The 24,342-nt window shown below is 42.3% G+C and overlaps 1 protein-coding gene across 1 annotated transcript in view; it reads left to right on the forward strand.

Annotated features, from left to right (window-relative positions):
• PDE1A (phosphodiesterase 1A) overlaps positions 1 to 13,151 on the forward strand; it is a 143,085-nt gene extending 129,934 nt beyond the window's left edge. Inside the window, exons 14-15 of the mRNA XM_054381487.1 lie at positions 5,370 to 5,645; positions 13,075 to 13,151. Coding sequence (XP_054237462.1) covers positions 5,370 to 5,645; positions 13,075 to 13,151 — 353 coding nt within the window. The remainder of the gene's footprint in view (positions 1 to 5,369; positions 5,646 to 13,074) is intronic.
• Positions 13,152 to 24,342: the final 11,191 nt, after the last annotated feature.

Genomic DNA, 24,342 nt, shown 5'->3' on the forward strand with positions numbered 1-24,342 from the left:
CACCATAGCAGGAGGGTTGCTATTTGCAGTTACGGTAGTTGTAGCAAATAGTAAAGATGCTCAGATGAATCTAAGAGGGTCTTCATTAGAGAAAACATTTGCTAAATGGATTTTAAGGTCAGGAAGTTACTAGTCTAATGAGAAAGCTGTAAGAAACACACAACTTCTGGGGAAAGTTTTAAATATCACGTAAAATCCAGCTCTTAGAACATAGAGAAATTGTAACACAAAGATTTAATATTTTTTGAATACAATGTTTATTCCTTTTGCTGACAACATTTATTCATTCATACTCATTTTGTTCTGCAAAAGTGTTCCAAAGATTTACTAATCAAAGTGGTCAGTGGTTGCCAAGCTCAGGCACTCTTACAGAGTAAAAGCTTATGGACTAGTATTTATGCTCATCATCTGTCCCCAGACATCACTGTAAATAAAGTTACAGACATAAACAAATATCATTATCTTCCCTTTATAGTTGGGCAAAAAGAGGCACAGAGAGCTTATGACATTCACCATAGGTCATCTAATAGCATGAGGGAATGCAGCATACAGACCAAAGTCCCAGCTGCCAGTTGATTTGGCCCATTGTCCAGGGTAATACAACAGCAGTGTTGCTTGTTGTTCCCATTTGATGTTTACATAACTCTTCTGAAAAATTAACTGTTACGAACCTGACCAAAGGTTGCATTATTTTTATGGAAAGTGACCAGTGTCAAGCCTGGTCCTCAACACTTTTTGGCAGTGCACTGTGCTGCACAGCTCAAAGGTGTATGTCTGGGGTGACTGACTGCATTGGGACAGGCTGAAAAATATGTGAAGCTGAACAAAGCTCTTGCACTGTCCTGTGCCTGATTTAGATAGTAAAAGTATGAAAAATTACAGCTATTACATCTTTGCAGTAGAGATCTACTTTCTCCCCCCGCCCCTTCCCTCCTGTGGGCAGCAACTTTGAATAACAAATGTCTCTTCTGAAAGACTTCTGTATGGTACCTGCAGGCTCCCCTCGGGCACTTTCAGTCCTGCATACTTCCAGTCACAATAACCACAGAGTTTAGTTCCATTTTGTCTGAAAGATTTTCTCTGCAGACTCGCTAATAAGAAGAGAGTAACAGCTGCTGAAATGCAAAAGTCTGAGAGTGATGATCTGATAGCATGCTAATGTGGTTTAGCAGCCACTAGGAAGGGCGGGTGGTGGGAGGATGTGTGTGACAATCACGCAAACCGACTGACAGTTTGGCACATGAAATCTACCCTAATGGACCATTTTAATCTGTTGGAGAAAAATAAATTCAGAGGGCTAAAGAATTTCCATCTAGGACCAGTGACAGTGATTTTAATTGCAGTGCTAAGATGTTTAGGTCATAAGCGGAAAAGTGTTAAGAACAGTGGGAAAAGGAGAATTTTTCACCAGGGTCTGAGGAAGCACAATGAATGCGTTGAGCAAGTAGCAAAAAATGTTTTGTATTTGCAGTATCTGGTAAATCACAGACTAAGAAATTATAAGGGCAGCTAACAATGGGACCTGTTATATATTACCCCAGAGTATACACCAGAGAGCTGGCCTACCTCTGCATATGACAAACTACATGACTCAAAACACCTTTTCCCTCTGGTAGACTTGAAGCAGTGTGTTCCTCCTCCTATCCCAAAAGCCCAGAATTCAAGCCCCTATGCTTACAACTAAACATCAAAAGAGAAGTAAAAGGTGGAGGTAGCCTCACCTACGAGACCATAAAATTACAAATTATTTTTAACCAAATCTTTTAGTAAAAAGTTTTGATTGCTAATAAGCTTTTGCTACATTTTCTATATGATGTACTGCTGTGACATCAGGTGCCACTGGATTATGTGGTTTGTAGTGGTTTTATATAGTCCTATATGCGTGATGAAATTTTCCTGATGAATTAAAAGTGGAAAGAATCAGTGTCTAAATAATTCTATGGGTTACTGCAATGTATTCCTGGGTTTGAAGATTGGGAAGGAAAGGTAAAGAAAACTTACCTCCCTGACAAACTCTTATTAAAGATCATCAATATTGCATAAGCCAAGTGACATTGTTATTTTAAGACATTACTTTTCCATGTCTGGTTGGCCGTGGCAATGTATGCCCACAGTAGAGGAGGAACTTGCTCTTCCCAGCAGCCTGGTGCAGTATGAGGGACAGCAGCCTTGCCTGCTGCTCTCAGATGTACCTGGCAGTTAGTGGTGGGGTGCAGGCAAAAGCTCTGTCACAATATTTACTACAGTCCTTACTACTCAGCCCTGGGCATCAAATGGCATGCCATCTCTTACATTAGTGGCATTAATTTAGCAGTGCCGTGCTTGAATTTTAGTTATTTGGCCACTGTTCCAGTCTCAGCCTCTTTTGAAGACTGCTAAATATTTCTGTTTCGTCAGAGTGGCAGAACAGCAGAAAGTACAGAAAATGCCAGTTATGATATACAATATAAAGGTCCTGTATAATACAGAGTACAATTATTAGCTGTTATGGAAATCATAAATCTAATTTTTTTTCCCAGCACACATAGCATATTACAGTAGTACCATCAGAATCCATTATTTTTCCTCTTTATGGCAGTGGCTTTCATAGAGACTGAAGCTGAGTGGAGCAAAGCAAGTCAGAACATGAATATTGTCATGTCATCATAGAGTATTTTGTACTTGAGGCTTCTCAGTCTCAGAAACAACTACCAGCCACTCCTTCTAGTCGCCATGAGCAAACCCCTCCTACATGGACTAGTTAAGGCTCTAAACTAGTTTTAAAGGGGGGTGGGGATGTAGCTGGCTTTGCCACCAAGAACTCTGGATGCAGTATGTTGGCATGTGTGTTGGCATGTTAGATAACCAGAAGGTCTACCCTCCCCTCTACCCCTCCCTCCCACCCCCCACTTCCTCCCCCTCAATGCTGAAAACTATGTACTCAACTCCCTCCCTGAAATGTTTATACACCAATGCACGCAGCATGGGGAATAAACAGGAGGAGCTGGAGGCTGTTGTGCTACAGGGATGATACAGCAGCCGTCATGGAAACCTGGTGGGATGACTCCCACAACTGCAGTGCTGCAATTGATGGGTACCATCTTTTCAGAAGGGATAGGCAAGGAAGAAGAGGTGTGATTCTGTGACAAGCTACTTTTCTTTCAAGCTTATTTAACTGAGAATGGCTTGAAATTTTATCACCATGGAATGGTAATCACAGATATGATTATCAGCAAAAAAACCCCAACACTAATGTTTAGCAATAGTTTTATCTTCAGAGATTTTAAAATTCTACATTATTGCGTCACAGAAGTTAAGAACACGCCACCAACATGTTAATCTTAATTTTCCGTTTTAATTTTGGTAGGGAGTGAAGGAAAGCAATTTTAAGTTTAGAAATTCAAAATAGTAGTTTTGAGGTTTGCCTCTATGAATATTCTGAGACTTGTAACATGAGAATAAAGCGGTCAGCCACTTAGGCACACTAAGAGAAATCTGAATTCTGGTTAAAATTTTCCTGAAAAACCATTCTGTGAGAAAAATGCTGGCTGTTCTTATTAGCTTTCAAGTTAAAAATGCACCTTTGATGTTGTGAACTGAGTTAATATTGTAGTTTTATGTGCAATTATACTTGGCTTTTGCTTTCTTCAACTTGGTGATCCATCTGAACAGCATCTGAAATATTCTGTCTTGGAATTTCCTTGGCTTTTTTTATAAAATTAAGGAAAATTACTTGTAAGTCTGCCATATGGAGACAAATAGGGCATGTAAATCAGTTTCTTGGGACAACAGTCTAAGGCCTAAGGTAGGTAGATTATACCATGATTGACAGTTGCTTCAATTAACGTATCTAGACTGAATATCAGATTTGCTTCAATTTGCACATACATATTTTTTAAATGCCTTTAGCTCAACCACTTCTTTGTAAAAGCTGCAGTGAAGCCTGTAGAAACAGAGTATCTACCCAAGTTTCAGAAGATTTGGAGTCCAAAACAAGAAGATCTCTAAAGATCATTGAAAACCTGTTGTAACAATTTAGAAATTGCTCAAATTTAAAAGTTCTGCATTTTTCGAAAATATGTCAGAAAGTATAAGAACTGAAAAAAGAGAAGGAAAATATTTAGCTATTTCATGCTTCTGTGTGCCAGTTTGGGTTTGGAGGTATTCCTTTCTCTTCCATTTCACAAACCAAACTATAGTTCATGAATAACATTCTTTGGATTTGGAGAAGTGAGATGGCAGACACTGAGTTCTGACTGTGGTAGAAATGTCATATGCAATCACATTTGGTCTGGATTTGGACTAGCCACTCGCAAGCAGTTTCTGGGAGCTGCCAGTTGAACTCAGTATCTCAATGCTTGGTTTCTTTCCTTAATAGAGTGTGCACAACCAAGTTAGAAATATCATACAGCTATTTTGTGCAAGTGTTGTTCACTGCAATGCTTTCATTTTATTTTTTTTTTTAAATTGGTAGTCTTTTGTGTCTTCTATAATAGTATACAGATTCTAAAAGCAGAATTTACAAAACAGAGATTCTGATAGCAAGCAAGATAAGCTTCCCATGAAGATGGGACAGTTATTTGTTTTATCAGAATTTTCAACCTCCATCAAATATTTTCCATTCTCTTCTTTCATCTTCTTGTTCCTCCTGATACAACCTCTGTGCTGCTGTGTCTCTTTTTTTACTCTGGGCCATTTAATTTGTATTGTTCTCCAAGTCTTTGCAATAGACCAAGGAATAGAGCCTTTCACAAATGTTATTTTCTCCTGCAGCTTCTATCCCCTGAAGCACAATTTTTCCAATATTTCTTTCTTCCCATTTTGTATGTGCCACGAGCCATAATGGCAGCAGTACTGGATTGCATGTGTGTAACCTTCTATAACTTGTTTCAGCAGCAGATCTTTATTAGCTGACATTTTGGACTTCTCCAGACTGGTAGGCCAGCTTCCTTCAGGGCTTCCCTTCAGTTCTGATGCCTTCCCCATACCCAGCCAGGTGCTCTCATTCATGCCCTTTCTCTGTTGCAGAACTGATGACCTCTGCTCCTCCTAGTCCTGTGGTGGTAAACACTACTGCTGGGGCATGTACTTGCAGCGTGGGGTCCTCCTGCTCCCATCATTCAGCTTACAGTATGTCTGATGCTGCTACTCACTCCGTACTATGGCCAAAAAAAAGAGAGAACAGAATAGAGATCAAATTGTGTTTGAGCTGCAATAGCATAATGAGGAGCAGAATCTGACACATTAAGCACACTAATGCATCTGTTCTCATGCAGAAAGTTGGTGTTCACGATGTTCCCATGTGCAGCTCTGTCAGTCTCTAGTCTGAAATCAAGCAGATGTGGCATATCCTTCTTATCTAATTCACATATTTTGTTCCCTCTTTGTAGAAGAACCGGGGAAAAATGTTGGTGAACAGGAAAAAGACCAAAGCAGAAATTCCACAGATGCAGAGTTAAAGGAAGAGACAACAAGGATACAAAATGAGAGTAGTCAGGAAAGCGATGGTACAACCTGTCCTCCCAGATCCATCGTCCTACAAGTAGTCTCTTCCGATACTCCTCTGAGTGATGAATCCAGCTCAGAAAAGTGCACTAACTCTGATCCGAACCAGAAAGATCTCACCGATGCCCAGCAAGAATCACAGAATATTGACCCACTGAATGGTAATGCTTCATCACAGAGCACCAGTTAATCTAATGAAGCTGTCCAGGGTGAAACTGCAGCAGTGTCTGGTATCTCCTGATCAAACACTGACAGTAACATATTGAACTAAGGTGTTGTACAACCAACCATCAAATAAAAACTGGTTAGCATAAACAAGTATAATCTTCTTGATATAAGCTATTTGGGATCTAGTAGATTCTTAGACTCTTTTTTTTTAAATAAAATACCAAGACTTTTAGTTGAATTGGAAGAATTTTAAATTAATTTTAAGATGCATATTTGCAATTAAACAGCAGAATAGAGAATGAGGTAAACTTTCAAAACAGAACTATATAACATTTTCTCTTCTAACAGTTTTTTCAGAAGAAATCTTTTCACCATGAGGACAGTTAGACATTGGAATAATCTCCCAAGGGAAGTAGTGGATTCCCCTATATTGGAAAGTTTTAAGACTCAGCTTGACAGGATGTTGGGCCACCTCATTTCAACTATACTATTAGCTACAAAGGTTGGACCAGATAATCCTTGAGGTCATTTCCAAGCTGGCATTCTATGATTATTATTCTTATGCTACTAAAATGCATTTCCCTTAGTTTAGCCATCTAATATGATTATTATTTTGTAAGCCACATATTTTATACTAAATGCAATGTGAATTTTACCATTAACCTTAAGAAGAGGGAACGTGCCAACTCTAGTAGGCATAGGACTCTGTCATTCTCTTAATTAGAAAGTTTGGTCTCCTGACTTTCTGAATGTTAGAATAAGCTTTGAGGTATTAGGGTAATAAGAATAATCAAGGCATATAATGACACTCCTTTACCTCACTTCTAATTAAAATGCTAAACTCATTAATGTTTTTATGACAGTGAGGCTTGTAATGTTGTGCCAGAATTATGGCATTGCCTGAGCAGCAACATGGAGCTTAGACATAAATATATGACTTGGCATATTTAGAAAAAAAAGCTTTTTATGGAGAACTCCCACTTATTCTAGAGTTCTGCATTCCAGCACTCCATGCTTTCATTGTTGACAGTTTTTTTTCCATCAGAAATAACAGATGGTTAATTTAGGGTACTAAATCAAAATATTTACACTAAAATTATTTTTACTGCATTTAAAGTTGTCTGATGACTGACACTTCTATCTTTTGACATCTATGTTTTGTATTAAAGCCCAACTTGACATTTAAGTGCCTTAGAAAAATTTCCCCTCTCCTGGCTGAGGAACATAGTAGGAAAAGCTGCATCTTTTATCTTTCAAACTATGCAGAAATCCGTTGTGATGTAGCTGTCCTTGGGGGTCTTTAGATGGCTGATTAACAAAAATGCTGTTCAAGAGGTCAGATACAACTCAGCAGGCAGGCAGTATGCTCTGTTGACTTGTCAATCTTTACGTTCCTTCTTTCCTATGAGAACAAAGATTTCTTATTTTAGAAAAAACTAATTCATTTTCCAAGGCAGGGAATTTTCTACAGAATGCCCTATATTTTAACACTTTAAACTGCAACATTTCTAAAAAGGAGCTGAATTTGTATGCTAGTGTGTTTCCAAAAGCAAATATGATCTGGCAGCTTTTTTTTTTCTTGAACATAGTAAAAAAAGTATTTAATAATAGGAATTCCACCAATGTAAGGATGTTCCTTAACTAGAGATGGCAATATTCTAAAAGCTCAGATAAAGAATTAATAGAAATAAGAGACTGATTTAATTATTTTGTGGAAATAATTTGTATTGGTAAGGTCCTGAACTAAAAGCCAGAGCTCATAAAAGCACATTGCTTAGCTCTTGCATCATTAAAGAGATGATGAGTGGTACCTAAACCATGGACTTATGACAAGTCATGGAAAAAGGGGAGGTATAACAGGAGACACAACTACATCAAGTGATTAATCACACAGTAAGAAGCAGTAAATTATTTTTAAGGCATCTTCAGAGGCTAAGTGATGAACCAATACTCTCTTACTGGGATGCCAAATTTACATCTGAGCCATTGTAGGTTTTGCAGCACTCATACCTGTTGCTCCTGATTGCCACAGAAAGCTTTGCAATAGAAGTACAGGTTTCTCTACTGAAACTAAACACCTGTCCCTGAAAATCTTAAACTGCTATATAAAGATCTTTGGAAATGATGTGAAACGTCATGCCCTCCTTTACTACAAGCTGTGCCTTTTCCTGCTGTCAAGGGCATGTGAAAAGTAGAGGCTACTGCTCATGCCATTAATTGAACACATGCCCAGCCACTGCAGAATTCTTTTCTGAACAGACTTTCAAATTATTTTGAAAACTGTTCGGCTGGTATGCTTTGTGAACAAATGTTGTCATCAGTTCCTGGCATTGTCATGTCACAGGACATGATATTGTCAAAATGCTGTTGTCACTGAAAATTCATAGAATTTATATGTTTCCCATCTTTAGGTCTTGCATTCTAGAATAGTGATTTTTCAACTGTTTATACCTGTAAATCCTTAATTATTTTTTTCCAGTGGAAATGTGCATCCCTGGGAAGCAAGCTTAACCTACAGAAAGTAATTTTCCATTTTCTTTTTAGTCTCATGAACCTTTCATGGATCCCCTTATAAGTAATTCATAGTCCCTCAAGTCAGAAAACCATGAAATGAATATGGATTTCTGATTTACAATATCACCAGTTTTTAATAGAGTGCTGCAATACAAAGAACAAGGATATTGGTTAAGCGTTCTTTTCAAAGGTATCTGAGATTTTAAGGCATTTCTAGTTGTTTTATGTGAAACATCTGTCCACTGTGTATTCATCTCCTTTAGTGATTGTGTTAGTTTTCCAGCATAGACAAATACCCGGGTAAATGGGGAGTTTGGTGGATGTTTTGACTGGTTTCTGTAGCATACTAATGTCAGAGTCCAATCAACTGATATAAGTGCTTATCTTAATCAAAGGCCACTCCACTTTGACTTTGTGTTGAGATTCTCAGTTTTCTTTGCCACAACTCCAGTCAATCACCTTTTGCATCATCTGCTGAGTTTGATGGACACATTGACCTTGCCCATCTCCTTTGAGATTTCTTCCTATTCTCAGTTTTCTTTGCAACAACTCTGGTCAGTCCCCTTTTGCATCATCTCCTGAGTTTGATGGACACATTGACCTTGCCCATCTCCTTTGAGATTTCTTCCATTGTAGGAGTTTATTGGTCAGTCATGATATCATTTACATTCTGATTTTAAGTCATTAGATTGTTAGATTTATACTTGATTAACATTTTATTCTTGCATTTTCCCCTATTCTCCCAATACTTAAATGTCATAGAAAAATATTATGAATGTTTTATGGTCTTTTGAAATGATTTACAGAGGGACTATGTCATCATATTCTTAAAATTTTCCTTCCTAAGGACAGACTAGCCGGGGTAATATACAATGAGAAATCCCTCTGTATATTATTTAAATATTATAATAGTTTAAATCACCACTGACCATTTCACAGAACTTTCTGCTTCTAATAAACAACAGAGGAGACCCTAATATACATTTCTCAACTATGCCATAGGTGATAAAAAGAAATTACATATATGGTCATATATATAGTCTATGAATCTATCCTATTAATCTATGAATCTATCCTTTTAACAAAGAGTCAAGTGGTAAAGACAAGTAGCAATGGGTACAAATTGCTACTGGGGAGATTCAGGCTGGATACCGGAAAAATTTTTTACAACATTCGGTCTATTAAACATTGGAATAAACTCCCAAGGGAGGAGGTGGATTCCCTTACATTAGATAGTTTCAGGGCCCAGCTTGACAGGGTGCTGGGCCATCTCAGTTAAACTATATTCTTACCCTGAACGGTTGCACTAGATAGTCCTTGAGGTCATGTCCAGCCTGGTATTCTATGAATCTGTGGTGAGATTTTTCTGATCCTGGCAACTGAAGAAGTGTACAGCAGATGTTTTCATCACTGTAATTGTGCAAGGGCCAGGGCAGCTGTCTTTTTATATAACATATAATGAGACTCAGGTTCTAGCTGTTTGAGTTTAAATGAGTTAGTATAGGGTTTCAGCAGCAGCTTGAAGAACCTCTGCAGAGACTCTGTCACCGATTTAAAGATAACTGAAAAGAAAGGCAATGCAGGTATTTTGCTCTGGAATGGTCTTCAATACTCAATACTAAAGGAAAACTGAGGCTAACATGTCACATTTCTCTTTCTCAGTGATGAAATCATTTAATATCATTCTAAATCAAGGGAATCCATTAAACTGTCATTATTGTTGTCTAAATGTTGATACTTAATATTTGTGGTTTTGCAAGGGTTTTTATTGCAGCACTGTGTGGAAAACTGTGGTCATTACAGGTAGCAAAGCAGTCCCTGTTTTCTTACTCCCCCCCCTCCCCTCCTCTTTTTCTCTGTGTAAGCAAGTTTGAGACAGTCAAAGGTGAGTGTGTTGTGTGTGATGCAGTAGCACTCAGCACAGAAGGGAGATACAGCATGGGTAGCATCCACATTTTGCACTTTTGCACCTCTGTTGACGGCCAGCAGATACAGGCAGTACTCTTTTTAACCAAGGTTGTGTATTTTCAATGGAATGTCACTTCAAGCAAGCAGAAGGTAGCATACACATAATATTAGAATTATTTGAGTATAAGAAGCACTAGACATCTGCCAGGACATTATTAGAACACTCCATGCTGTAGTTTTCTACCTATGCACTTTCTGTACTTAGAATGACGCAAAAGCAATGTCTACAGTGCTTGCTGACTTCTGGGACAGAGAAATAAGGATCTGTGGGCATTGAGGCTGGAAAAATGAGATGGCAAGTAAGGAGAAAACACAGGTATACAGGTTGAAATTTCATATGTTAGCTGTTGTTCTGTGCTTTACCGAAAAAGTGGAAAGTTCAGTTCGATTTTCTGTGAGTAAGCAACTGAACTAGATTGGGGAACACAGGAAGATGATGTTTCTGCAGTCTTGGGAACTGCATTGTGATGAGGGGATTCCTCATCAAAAAAAAGAGAAAATGGGCTGTTCTACCCTTGTATCATATCTCTTTCTAGGTGTAGTTCTTGTAGGCTATTCCATTTTCTCAACAGGAGCTATGCCATGAGTTCTGGTCAGTGCAAGGAGGAACCAGAAGGCTGTTGTTATGAGAAGTCCAGTTGTGACTGAGTGTCATTTTTCTCCACAATACCTTTGTCCTTTCCATCATCTCACTTTCGTTTAATTGAATGTTACAAGATTAAGTGGAACTATTATAGGATGATTTTTGTTTAAGTGATGATTTTCCTTTTCTCCTGAGTGATTTATTAGTTAGAACATTAATTTTAAAAACTGCTTATGTTTAATTAAACGATTCCATGTTTCAATGATTTATAAATGCTAATTGGCACAATTGTAACTTTTTACTCATGATGATAGGGACATTAGTCTTAATATCAAAATGTAAAGGAGATAATGAATCTATGTTAAAACAGATTATCTGTAACATCACTTTAATGACAGTAGTGGACTATCAAGTCACCAGCAGTCCGTAACAGAAAGCCTCTGGAAGATAACCAGGTTACAAAGCAGTGGACAGATCCACATCAACGATATGTCAGTTTGATTATTGGCAATTCAAGTGGCATCAAGTTATCATCTGTGCCATGCAAATGCTAGTGACCATTCAGTGCTGTGGTGTCCCTGTGGTGCTCAGCCACATGTGGGACCCATAGCACATGCATAAAGCAGGCACAGATTGCTGAGGTGCCTGGTCCATCATCGTTCCTTGTGCACTCTGTGTGAATGAACAGAGCAGCAGTAAATCAGGATCTTGCTATTAAGAGAAGGCATCTGTGTATCTGCATGGAATGAGGTTGCAGGGAAGGTTATATAAAGAGACCAAATTATGTGTTTTAAGAATAGAGCTTAAAAGATAACAGCTATTAACAACCAATTCATAGGGCAGAGTTTATTACATAAAAAAGCTGATGCATTGGCAGGAAGAAGTTTATATATGATTTAGAAGTTAATGTTTTGCTTTTATGAAAATTAAGCATACAAAATGTTTATAAGGTCTCCACAAACCACTTCTGTTCCACTCCTGAAACTCTACTAACCACTCTATATCAAGTTTAAAATTGAAATATTTAGATCAATATATTTTAATGTCACACCTTTCCTCACCCCCTCTTTTTTGGTGTTATGGATAATAATAATAGTAATAGTAATAGTAATAATAATAATAATAATAATAATAATAGTTTTGTTAAATTCCTCCTAAACAAACTTCAAGCTGAAAGATCTTGAGACATTTTTGTTCTAATTCCTGTTAATCCAATTATGAGACTTCAGAAGTTTTGGAGAACTGGTTGTCTATATTACTCCTACATTAATTTTATGTAAAATAAGGGAGACCGTGAAGAAAAATTCCTGGGGGAAAATGGCCCATCTACTGGTGGCACCATTGCAGAGGGGGCAGCACCCACTCTGCCACCATTCATGGCAATGAAACAAGGGTAAAATCAGTAGCAATTCTTACTTGATTATGGTGAAGCCATGGTGAATTCTTAGCTATTAATTTTCTTCTTTCCTCATTTTCATGAGGTCTCTTCCTTCCTCCAAACTGCGAGCCTCTTCAACTCACCATTCTTCTTTCAGGTCATACATCATCCATTTTCCCTTTCAGCTGCACATACCTTTGATTTTTGGCTTTCAAAAGTCTTCCCTTGCTTGTATTTTTACTTTCATAGTTTTTATGCTTATTCCAGCTCATCATCTCCACTTTTGAGACGTCTGTGCTTTTTCACATTTTCAGTACAGCATTATTAACCACTGTTGCAGTCCCTCAACCAACTGGTTAAAACTGAGAAGATGCTATATAGTTAGTAAATAACAGTGGGAGTTTCCTACGTTATCCCTGTGCCTACTATCTCAGTTTAGAATCTCCTCAGATAAACTCATTCAGTTATTGAAGGAATAGTTTAAGCCATATGATGATTGTTGGTTTGAAATTCATGTTGTACCACCTAGTTTGAAAGCTGCTTGTGTCACTTGGTGTCATTGCTCCCATCTGACTGAATTAATTGAATTCTTAGAACTCGAAACTGGCATCTTTCTTTATCTGAGAGAAGCTTACTTCAAAGTTGAAAGCCTATGTTAAAGAGGATTTAAATGGCATTTCTCTGCAGAAGGTGATTTTCAACTTTTAGTAAGCTTATGTAAATTTCTTTGTATGTCATCATATTCTTGTTTCATGCTATGATCTATTTCTTTCATTCTATCTTTTACCTTATGGATAAACCATAATAATTAGTTAATTCAATCTTATGCTTACTCTGATGAGAAAGCAGTTAAAGCAAGCAGTGACTGAAACCTCATCTTAACCTTAATAAAGTCAAGAGAAAAAGTTCCCTTCTGTCTAGGGCTGTGCATGGTTACCTTTCTCACTCAAGTTCCCAATAATATTTGTTTATCTTCCAGGGGAGCCTAGACATTGTAAGAAGTCAGAAGATATAGTAAAAGGCACTGAGCAGAATGAAGCACTGATACAGAACTAGATTTACTATTTCTTAAAATGCTTCTGACATTTCAGGCAGGACAGGTAATTTTGTCTTTTATTTTGTTCTTAAAATGGGGAGATTTCTATACCATAAAAACTCACTTAGTGCTGTTATTATGTTCTTTCTCTGTTCCTGTTGTGGTTTTCAATAAAATGGGACCTGGTAGACAGCACTTTCTATGTCCTCTTAAAAGCTATTCAATATAAAGAAAGGAAAACAATACTTTTACATGTTGGAATCGTTAATGTCATGTTAAATGATCATGCAATAAAATATGCTCAATTCATTCATATTAAATACTGGAAGTAGTAGCATTCAAAACCTATTTTTTATGAATTTTTCATTTGACCTCTTTTTTTCAGAAGAAAAGAAGAACTCTAGCTGTTCCTACCCTGTACTCTCAGAGGCTTCCATCTGTCAACTTACTCTTGGATCATCCTGTTTCTGTGGAGAGTGAATGGACAAAATGATCAAATGCATAAAACAGAACACCCTGAGCTGGTAACTCAAGGCACTTAACGATTTGCAAGATTTCAGTTGTGTTTATTGTGGCTATTTCCTCTTCTATTTTGCTTTCTTAAACTAGCCAAAATATTTTTTTTCAACCAAAGTTGGACCTTGTTTTATTGCCTCACTGACACGGGACATTTCCAGTTAACCATGAGAGATGTGACAACACAACACTATCATCTGCCCAGGATTGCTGTTAACTTGTCGCTGCTATTGGACATCCAATGGAAATGGAAAGCCAAAATGAAACGTTGCTATAGATACTTTCATGCAACCATGCTGCATGCAGCATCAGTCTTACTTGTTAGCTTCCTTAAAATATCTAGAAATAAAAATATGTGTACTGTAAAGGCCTGTATGGATGATGACTGCAGTGGCTGCCATGTGAAGGAAAGTGGTGTTTAACAAATCAGTATTTGAAATCTCTTCAAAATTAATTAAATAGCATCCAGTATTAAAGATTAAAACATTATCAGTCTTATAGCATTTTGTAAGACATCATCAGTGGTTTCAGCCCTACCATGCAGCTGCTCCTTTGCAGGGCAGAAGAGACTGACAGGAATACATGAACATGACTTCAGCAAAACTTTGTGTTGCTTCTCTGACAGAATGGGTATCAGAACTGGAAGGTGCCACTGAGGCCTTGTATCATGGTTTGTCTCAGGTGCAAAGATGACAACATGGATCCTGCAAAATCCTTTCTAATGTTTGTTTCATTACAAGAAAATAGCAGACTATCTTTGAGATGCAGCAAAAGCAAAGCATACAGGCATTTACCTCTGCAAGAAGCCTCAGAATGAGCCCTCCAGCCTGAATTGCACCCAGAAAGAGACTCCATTTTCATCTCTGCTTCTCTTGAGCTGCATGTGGCTCCTCCTGGCTTGTCCAGGTACTCCATGCAGCTGCAGAAAACCTCATTTCCCTCTGCTGGAACCTGCCAGGATGCTTCCATGCTCCCCTTTGCATTGCAGAAGTTTGAATGGCTTGGGTCACTGCACTCCCATTTCTCCTTTTCAGACTCTGTAGTTATTACCTCACTGACTGGAAAATTCCTTATAATCTGCCAGGGTCTGCTCTGAAGAGGACTCACAGAGGTGGTTGCACTTGCCTCTATTCAGTGGCTGATGGATGCTTGAGACCTATTCATCTGCTACTTCAGGGATCTAGCCACAGCTCAGCAGGCTTAACCTTAACAAGGGCACACTTTGTCCTGACTGAAGAAGGGATTGTAAATCAGTCACCTTAGGCTGAGGGACGCTTACACTTCTGTACCTGTTGACTGTCTCTTTTCTGACAGTGGAGCAATTGAAATTGAGCTGGGAACAGTGCAACCCAGAGCCCTGGGACAAAGGCATGCCAAAAGGTGGAATTCCTGTCATTGAATATGTAAGCCATATACATGCTATGCATAAGTAGTATGTATAGCTTTAACTTAAGAAATGTATGTGCATATAGGATGTAAAAAGTGCATTTAAATTGTTTTGTGTATCTGGTCCAGGGCTTGATTTAGCATTGACAAATATCTGTACAGTGCAGTTAATGACTGAAATGTTAACAAATGAAATTGTATCATATATGTTACAAGGCAATTGATATTTTTTGCTAAGAGTTAAGAATTTGTATACTCTCTGCTAGTGTTTGATCAAATCATTAGTAACCTGGACCACTCTGTGCACCTTTGCATCCTTCTGGGGAATGTTGAACTATTTTTTTTCCTTTATAATAAAACATAAACCATTTTATGCCTTCTTATTGTCATTATGACAAGAGAAGAAACATAATGGTCATATCAGACTTTTAAAAAAATTGAATTGCCATATTCTGTGGCAGTGGGAATTCTTCTTATTTAAGATCTGAGAACTCGGGACCTTATTTCAGGTATGTTGAGTATCTGCAGTTCCAACAATATCTGAAAAGAATAAAAGATGACCAATATCTATAAAAACTAGGCCAGTCAGGTATTTCTTTGTTACAGAGTGTTCTTTAACACTGTAATTTATTATTCACTGAAAGAGAAATTCTGGAGCAATCGGAATTTAATGTTTTTATTGTATTTTCAATTTCAGACTTTCAGCATATTTGAACTTGACTTTTTTATTCTGTCTCTATCCCACCATGATTTGTATACTTTGCAAGAATTTTCTCCTGGAAATAAAAGCAGAAATTATAACAGATTCTGCATAGTACTTGGAGCATCCTGTGGGTCTCTCAGTGTGCTGTTATTATAGCCAGCACCAAGATCTCCCACCCCAAAATCCTAGAAGGAGCTCCTGTTCTCACAGGACAAACTCATTGCTTGTAGAACTCATTCATTAATATTGAAATGTGATTTCTGTATAAATAATCCTATTTGCTCACTTGTATTCAGTTTTACTCATCATAGTAGATATTACCAAAATATAAGAAGAAGAATAATCCTTAATTTCCTTTAATGACAGCTGATTTTCTTTCTTTCTTCCTTTGGTCTTAGCTAGATTTCACCTGGACATGACCCAAATCTTAGTTTGCTGTTTGGATGAGGAGAAATATTCTTTGGTGCGGAAGACCAATATAGCCAACACCTATTAGTTAAGGCTTTGATCTTGAGTGAAATTTGTGTTCAAATGGAAGAAAGGCTTCTTGAGGGGGCCTTTCCCTGAACAATAGTTTCTCTCTGAAACCTGTAAGTCTGCGCTACCAAAACACTGCATGGGGCCATAAGAAAATGGTGTTTGTATATGCATCTCTCCCACAGCATTATGGGCATGTACCCCTGCACTGAGCACACTGAGGAGCTGTAGCTGTAGAATAGCCCTCAAGAGTTTTATTTTGCATTTTTATCTTGAGATATCTGACAGATATATTATGTAATATTGTTATGGGTTATGAACTAGCCAGTATTTTTTTATTTAGTCTTCAACAAGACAATCTACAAGTGTGTGTTTTTATTCTGCTGTATTTGTCCGTATTTCCTATGATGATATTCCCAAATAAATCTGATTTGAGGGCAAGGATCTTGAAGCTCCTGAGTGTTAGTTGCAAATTTGCTTTCCTGAAGCGTTTGCTCTTTTGTGCATGGTTGTCTTTGAAAAGTGCCTGAGCATAAATGATTGTTCCCAACCCTTTCACCCAACTGTGACTCTACACTTTTTCCATTAACTGTGCCAGTTTGCCATGCAAGCTCACCCGCATCCTAATAGCTCTCTTGAAAACAATTTCTTTAGGCAGGTCTTGCCTTCTTATCTTTTATGCTAAAATAGCCCTCACATGAAAAAATCTGTAACCAATAGATTTTTTTTTTTTAATTTTAATCTAAAAACTCCTTAACATGGGTTGGTATTGCTGGAGTCACTGGGATTGTTCCTATTAGCAAGAATTCTTTAGGAGGGGTACAACTTTCAGACGCATCTCCATGTCATGGTGTAAATTTAATCAGCCAAGTTCAGTGGAGGAGTAAACAGGGCCCCTTCCTACTCTGATTGGAAATTAATGGAAAGAATCCCATTGACCTAGACGTCAATACAATCTTAACAGAGAATACAATGGCAATAAAGCAAGACAACTACTTTATATCATATTCTTTGCAGTTCCTTTTTACCAGTTGCTGTCCCATCTACATGCACAAATGACCTTCTTGTGTTGTACAGATGACAGAAATCAAACAAGCTACTACTGTGACCAGAATAACTTCAAAATAACAAATCAGTCAAGATCTCCAGTGGTAAGTGTCTAAAATGTGTAATTTTTAACAGACTATAGAGTTATTACATGAGAAAGAGGAAAGTGTAAGCACAGCTAACATTCTTCAACAGCAGCTTAAAGAGACTTAAACCTACAGTGCCTTAGCAGACAAAGGTTTGTCTGAGAGGGGAGCACAAACCACTTTTTAATCATTCTTTGAAAAATCACATCCTTGAAAAGTGGTATGGAAAAATGGGTGGAAACGACATTGAATATTTTAAGGAAAAGAAAGTGTCCTCTGTCAAATACACTATGCAAACATTTAGGCCACTTTCCTGGGATGGTTTACTTTCCTGCTCATTTAATTAATTAATGGGTCTCCAGAGATACCTTTTCCATGTCCCAGGGCAAACATTCAGAAGTTTATCAAACTGTCAATAACTAAGTAGTCCACCCAGGAATAAAGCTGTAAATTGTAACAACAAAATTATAAATTTAAAACTCTCTTATAAAATCTGGGATTTTAACAGCTTTGGGCTGAACTTTGCTCAAAAGACTTCCCTTGTGCTTAGGCAAGTCCTTTGTTTATAACCCTTTTGTGGAGAACTGTTGGAGAATTTTCCATTAGCTGAGCTTGGACAGTTAATATCTTAACCAAGCATGCTTTTCTGACAAATTACGTATTACATATTACATGAACTTTAAAGCTGATGAGTTTTTATGCACTTTTATCATTGTTACAAGCCTGAAGTAATATAAAATTATACATAAACAAGGCAGTCGAAATCAAAATGGTAAGTATCATCTGAGCTTTGAGGGGGAGCATGATTAAGCAGAATGTTTTTTTCGCTTATGTTTGGACTGTAGTTGGGAAGCTATCTAATCCTCATATAGCACATAGTGCACTTACAAGCAGCACTACTGAACCTCCAAGAAAGACTTTCATTACAATAAATCTTTGTGACTTGTATCATAACACCAGTAGCATGAAAGTATTTTTCATTTACTTGTACAAAGCCTGATGTAGAATCATAGAATTGTTAGGGCTGGAAAGGACCTCAAGGATCATCTAGTTCCAACAGGGACACCCCACACTAGATCAGGTTGCTCAGAGCCAAATCCAGCCTGGAATTTAAAACCTCCAGGGATGGGGCTTCTACCACCTCCCTCCCTCCCTCCCTTTCTCCCTTCCTTCCCTCCCTCCCTTCCTTCCCTCCCTCCTTCCTTCCCTCCCTCCTTCCTTCCCTCCCTCCTTCCTTCCCTCCCTCCTTCCTTCCCTCCCTCCTTCCTTCCCTCCCTCCTTCCTTCCTTCCCTCCCTCCTTCCCTTCCTCCTTCCCTCCTTCCTTCCTCCTTCCCTCCCTTCCTCCTTCCCTTCCTCCTTCCCTCCCTTCCTCCTTCCCTCCTTCCCTCCTTCCCTCCCTTCCTTCCCTCCTTCCCTCCCTCCCTGCCTTCCTTCCCTCCCTCCCTCCTTCCTTCCCTCCCTCTTTCCCTCCTTCCTTCCCTCCTTCCTTCATTCCTTCCCTCCTTCCCTCCCTTCTTCACTCCCTTCCTTCCCTCGCTCCCTTCCTTCCCTCGCTCCCTTCCTTCCCTCCCTCCCTTCCTTCCCTCCCTCCCTCCTTCCCTCCCTCCCTCCTTCCCTCCCTCCTTCCTTCCCTCCCTCCTTCCGTCCCTCCCTCCTTCCTTCCCTCCCTCCTTCCTTCCCCCCTTCCCTCCCTCCTTCCTTCCCTCCCTCTTTCCCTCCTTCCTTCCCTCCCACCTTCCCTCCTTCCTTCCCCCCTTCCCTCCCTCCTTCCTTCCCCCCTTCCCTCCCTCCTTCCTTCCCCCCTTCCCTCCCTCCTTCCTTCCCCCCTTCCCTCCCTCCTTCCTTCCCTCCCTCCTTCCTTCCCTCCCTCCTTCCTTCCCTCCCTCCTTCCCTTCCTTCCCTCCCTCCTTCCTTCCCCCCTCCCTCCTTCCTTCCCCCCTCCCTTCCTCCTTCCCCCCTCCCTTCCTTCCCTCCCTCCCCTCCTCCTTCCCCCCTCCTCCCTCCCTCCTTCCTTCCCTCCCTCCTTCCTTCCCTCCCTCCTTCCTTCCCTCCCTCCTTCCTTCCCTCCCTCCCCTCCTCCTTCCCCCCTCCTCCCTCCCTCCTTCCTTCCCTCCCTCCTTCCTTCCCTCCCTCCCTTCCTCCCTCCCTCCCTCCCTCCCTTCCTCCCTCCCTCCCCCCTTCCTTCCCTCCCTTCCTCTTTCCCTCCCTCCTTCCTTCCTTCCCTCCCTTCCCTTCCTCCTTCCCTCCCTTCCCTCCCTTCCTCCTTCCCCCCTCCCTTCCTTCCCTCCCTCCCCTCCTCCTTCCCCCCTCCCCCCTCCCTTCCTTCCCTCCCTCCCCTCCTCCTTCCCCCCTCCCTTCCTTCCCTCCCTTCCTCCTTCCCCCCTCCTTCCCCCCTCCTCCTTCCCCCCTCCTTCCCCCCTCCTTCCCCCCTCCTCCTTCCCCCCTCCTTCCCCCCTCCTTCCCCCCTCCTTCCCCCCTCCTTCCCCCATCCCTTCCTCCTTCCCCCCTCCCTTCCTTCCCTCCCTCCCCTCCTCCTTCCCCCTCCTCCTTCCCTCCTCCTCCTTCCCTCCTCCTCCTTCCCTCCTCCTCCTTCCCCCCTCCTCCTTCCCCCCTCCTCCTTCCCCCCTCCTCCTTCCCCCCTCCCCTTCCCTCCTCCTTCCCCCCTCCTCCTTCCCTCCTCCTTCCCCCCTCCCTTCCTTCCCTCCCTTCCTTCCTCCTCCCCCCCCTTCCGTCCCTCCCTTCCTTCCTCCTCCCCCCCGTCCCCTCTCCCTCTCTTCCTTCCTCCTTTCCTCCCTCCCTTCCTTCCTCCTCCCCCCCTTCCTCCCTCCCTTCCTTCCTTCCTCCCTCCCTCCCTTCCTTCCTCCTTTCCTCCCTCCCTTCCTCCTCCCTTCCTCCCTCCCTCCCTTCCTTCCTTCCTCCTTCCTCCCTCCCTTCCTTCCTCCCTTCCTCCCTTCCTCCCTCCCTCCCTTCCTCCTCCCTTCCTTCCTCCCTCCCTCCCTTCCTTCCTCCTTTCCTCCCTCCCTTCCTTCCTCCCTTCCTCCCTCCCTCCCTTCCTTCCTTCCTCCTTTCCTCCCTCCCTTCCTTCCTCCCTTCCTCCCTTCCTCCCTCCCTCCCTTCCTTCCTCCCTTCCCTCCTTCCCTCCCTCCCTGCCTTCCTTCCCTCCCTCCCTCCTTCCTTCCCTCCCTCTTTCCCTCCTTCCTTCCCTCCTTCCTTCCCTTCCCTCCTTCCCTCCCTTCCCTCCCTCCTTCCCTCCTCCCTTCCTTCCCTCCCTCCCTTCCTTCCCTCCCTCCCTCCTTCCCTCCCTCCCTCCTTCCCTCCCTCCTCCTTCCCTCCCTCCTTCCTTCCCTCCCTCCTTCCTTCCCCCCTCCCTCCCTCCTTCCTTCCCTCCCTCTTCCCTCCTTCCTTCCCTCCCCCTTCCCTCCTTCCTTCCCCCCTTCCCTCCCTCCTTCCTTCCCCCCTTCCCTCCCTCCTTCCTTCCCCCCTTCCCTCCCTCCCTTCCCCTTCCCTCCCTCCTTCCTTCCCTCCCTCCTTCCTTCCCTCCCTCCTTCCTTCCCTCCCTCCCTTCCCCTTCCTTCCCTCCCTCCTTCCTTCCCCCTCCCTCCTTCCTTCCCCCCTCCCTTCCTCCTTCCCCCTCCCTTCCTTCCCTCCCTCCCCTCCTCCTTCCCCCTCCTCCCTCCCTCCTTCCTTCCCTCCCTCCTTCCTTCCCTCCCTCCTTCCTTCCCTCCCTCCCTTCCCTCCCTCCCTTCCTCCTTCCCCCCTCCCTTCCTTCCCTCCCTCCCCTCCTCCTTCCCCCTCCTCCCTCCCTCCTTCCTTCCCTCCCTCCTTCCTTCCCTCCCTCCCTCTTTCCCTCCCTCCTTCCTTCCTTCCCTCCCTTCCCTCCCTCCTTCCCTCCCTTCCCTCCCTTCCTCCTTCCCCCCTCCCTTCCTTCCCTCCCTCCCCTCCTCCTTCCCCCCTCCCCCTCCCTTCCTTCCTTCCCCCCTCCCCCCCTCCCTTCCTTCCCTCCCTCCCCTCCTCCTTCCCCCCTCCCTTCCTTCCCTCCCTTCCTCCTTCCCCCCTCCCTTCCTTCCCTCCCTTCCTCCTTCCCCCCTCCTTCCTCCCTCCTCCTCCCCCTCCTTCCCCCTCCTTCCCCCCTCCTCCTTCCCCCCTCCTCCTTCCCCCCTCCTCCTTCCCCCCTCCTCCTTCCCTCCTCCTCCTTCCCTCCTCCTCCTTCCCTCCTCCTTCCCCCCTCCTCCCCCCCTCCTTCCCCCCTCCCTTCCTCCTTCCCCCCTCCCTCCTTCCCTCCCTCCTCCTTCCCCCTCCTCCTTCCCCCCTCCTCCTTCCCCCCTCCTCCTTCCCCCCTCCTCCTTCCCCCCTCCTCCTTCCCCCCTCCTCCTTCCCTCCTCCTTCCCTCCTCCTTCCCTCCTCCTTCCCCCCTCCTCCTTCCCTCCTCCTTCCCCCCTCCTCCTTCCCTCCTCCTTCCCCCCTCCTTCCCCCCTCCCTTCCTCCTTCCCCCCCTCCCTTCCTTCCCTCCCTTCCTTCCTCCTCCCCCCCTTCCTTCCTCCCTTCCTTCCTCCTCCCCCCCTTCCTTCCCTCCCTTCCTTCCTCCTCCCCCCCTTCCTTCCCTCCCTTCCTTCCTCCTCCCTCCCTCCCTCCCTCCCTTCCTTCCTTCCTCCTTTCCTCCCTTCCTTCCTCCCTCCCTCCCTCCCTTCCTTCCTCCCTTCCTCCTTCCTCCCTCCCTTCCTTCCTTCCTCCTTTCCTCCCTCCTTTCCTTCCTTCCTCCCTCCCTCCCTCCCTTCCTTCCTTCCTCCTTTCCTCCCTCCTTTCCTTCCTTCCTCCCTCCCTCCCTCCCTTCCTTCCTTCCTCCTTTCCTCCCTCCTTTCCTTCCTTCCTCCCTCCCTCCCTCCCTTCCTTCCTTCCTCCTTTCCTCCCTCCCTTCCTTCCTCCCTCCCTCCCTCCCTTCCTTCCTCCCTCCCTCCCTTCCTTCCTCCCTCCCTCCCTTCCTTCCTCCCTCCCTCCCTTCCTTCCTCCCTCCCTCCCTTCCTTCCTCCCTCCCTCCCTCCCTTCCTTCCTCCCTCCCTTCCTTCCTCCCTCCCTCCCTTCCTCCCTTCCTTCCTCCCTCCCTCCTTTCCTCCCTCCCTCCCTCCCTCCCTCCTTTCCTCCCTCCCTCTCTTCCTCCCTTCCTTCCTCCCTCCTTTCCTCCCTCCCTCCCTCCCTCCTTTCCTCCCTCCCTTCCTTCCTCCCTTCCTCCCTCCCTCCCATACTCTAGTAGTTCACAACTGGAGCAAATGGCAGCATATTTGTGTCAAGCATTGTAACATGATGAGTGATTCATCTTTATTTAAGCGTTCCTGGCTGAGGAAGACCCTTCTTCTGAAAGTCACAAGGTGATTTGAGGAAGGCAGAATTGTGACCGCAGCCAGAGTAGTTCTGGGGAACATGTGTGCTCTACAAGTAAATGGTAGGTACAGTAGCAGAAATAGCTGATATTTCCAGTAAATTAGAGAATAAAGATGACATGAGCAATTTAAATATTATTTATAATTGACCTTCATGTGTGTTTTTAATATTCAATCTGCTGAGTGTTTAAAAAGGCAATTAAAAGTCCCATATAATGGCAAAACCCTTGATAAATGTAATAAACAAATGACATATTCAAAAGAGAGAATCTATGTCCCATTAGGAGAGAAAAAGAAAGATGAGAGCAACATATGGCAGTATAATTAGCATGATTAGGAAAGCACATCAACAGAATTTATGCTGCAGGGAAAATGTAATAAGAAACCAGCACACTTTCCTCACTGCCTTGAAAACTGCAAATATTGCTCTGTGAAAAGGAGAAGATGCAGAAAGGGTCTCTGGCATTTAAAGCTGTAACTTGTGGTCTTCTGTCATTATTAAAGATGCACACAGCCATCTGCAAACCATCTATTTTTTGCAGAGTTCACATTGTCCCATTGCTTTGATTAATAAGGAGCAATATTACACCTCAGCTGCTTTTCAGAAAGATGCTATTTTGGAAACCTAATTAATACTCGTTCCACAGTTAGCTTGAGGTGTTCGTTAGTGCCAGATACTGAGTTCTTATTTGTTTCTCCTTATGTGGAGAGTATTGCTTGTCAATGCCAACATTTTTGTTTTGCATTTTGGAATAACCTTTCGACACTCACACTTCCCACAGCCCTCCCTTTAGAAGAGCTAATAACACCTGTCATCATTATTTTAACATGCCTGTTATTTCTATTGAAGACAATGTGAGCTATTTACATAGACAGGCTATTCTGATGCACAGTAAATATTCCTGCCATTTTCTGAACAGTTGGGCCACAGAGAAAAGAAAGATTTAGAAACTTTCAATTGAAATCTTAGCTTACCACTATGGGTCAGTATATACTAAGCAAACGAATCATTACAGACTTGAAACGGAATATGTGTAGCCTAGCAGTAGTACAAAATTTTTTTTTTCTGCCCTAAAAGCCCAGGTTATTCAAAAAACACAACCCAAACAATAATAAAACCCCTCTATAGCAGAAATATAGACAGTGAACTTGCAGAAACTCCATCAGGCAACTTTGCTGCAACGGGAAATTAGTAGCAACTTACTAGCCTGAGGCTTAGTGGGCTGTACACAAACATCTTGCTTGAGATTTGCCCACAGTGCTGATATCTTCACTGGAGGGTAAGGGAGAGAATACAGCAAAGCATAAGAGGCATTTAGTATCAGTGAATGAAAAGGCCAAATATAATTGCACATGTCAGAAACCAACAGAAAACTGAGACTCTTGCTGCAGCTCACCATGGCCTGAACTGCCTTAAAATAACAACAATAACAACAACAACAACAATAACAATAATAATAATAATAATAATATAAAAAGACAAAAAAACAAGAGAAAGAAAGAAAGAACAACTGTGAGCCTGAGCACCAATGTAAATGCCATAGGAGAAGAAGAAGGGGGAGCTTTAGGGACAGCCCTTGCATTGTACCCACAAGTTTAGGTGACAGATGATGCTTTGTG

This window comes from Indicator indicator, chromosome 5 (genome assembly GCF_027791375.1).
Source record: "Indicator indicator isolate 239-I01 chromosome 5, UM_Iind_1.1, whole genome shotgun sequence".
NCBI classification, from domain to species: domain Eukaryota; kingdom Metazoa; phylum Chordata; class Aves; order Piciformes; family Indicatoridae; genus Indicator; species Indicator indicator.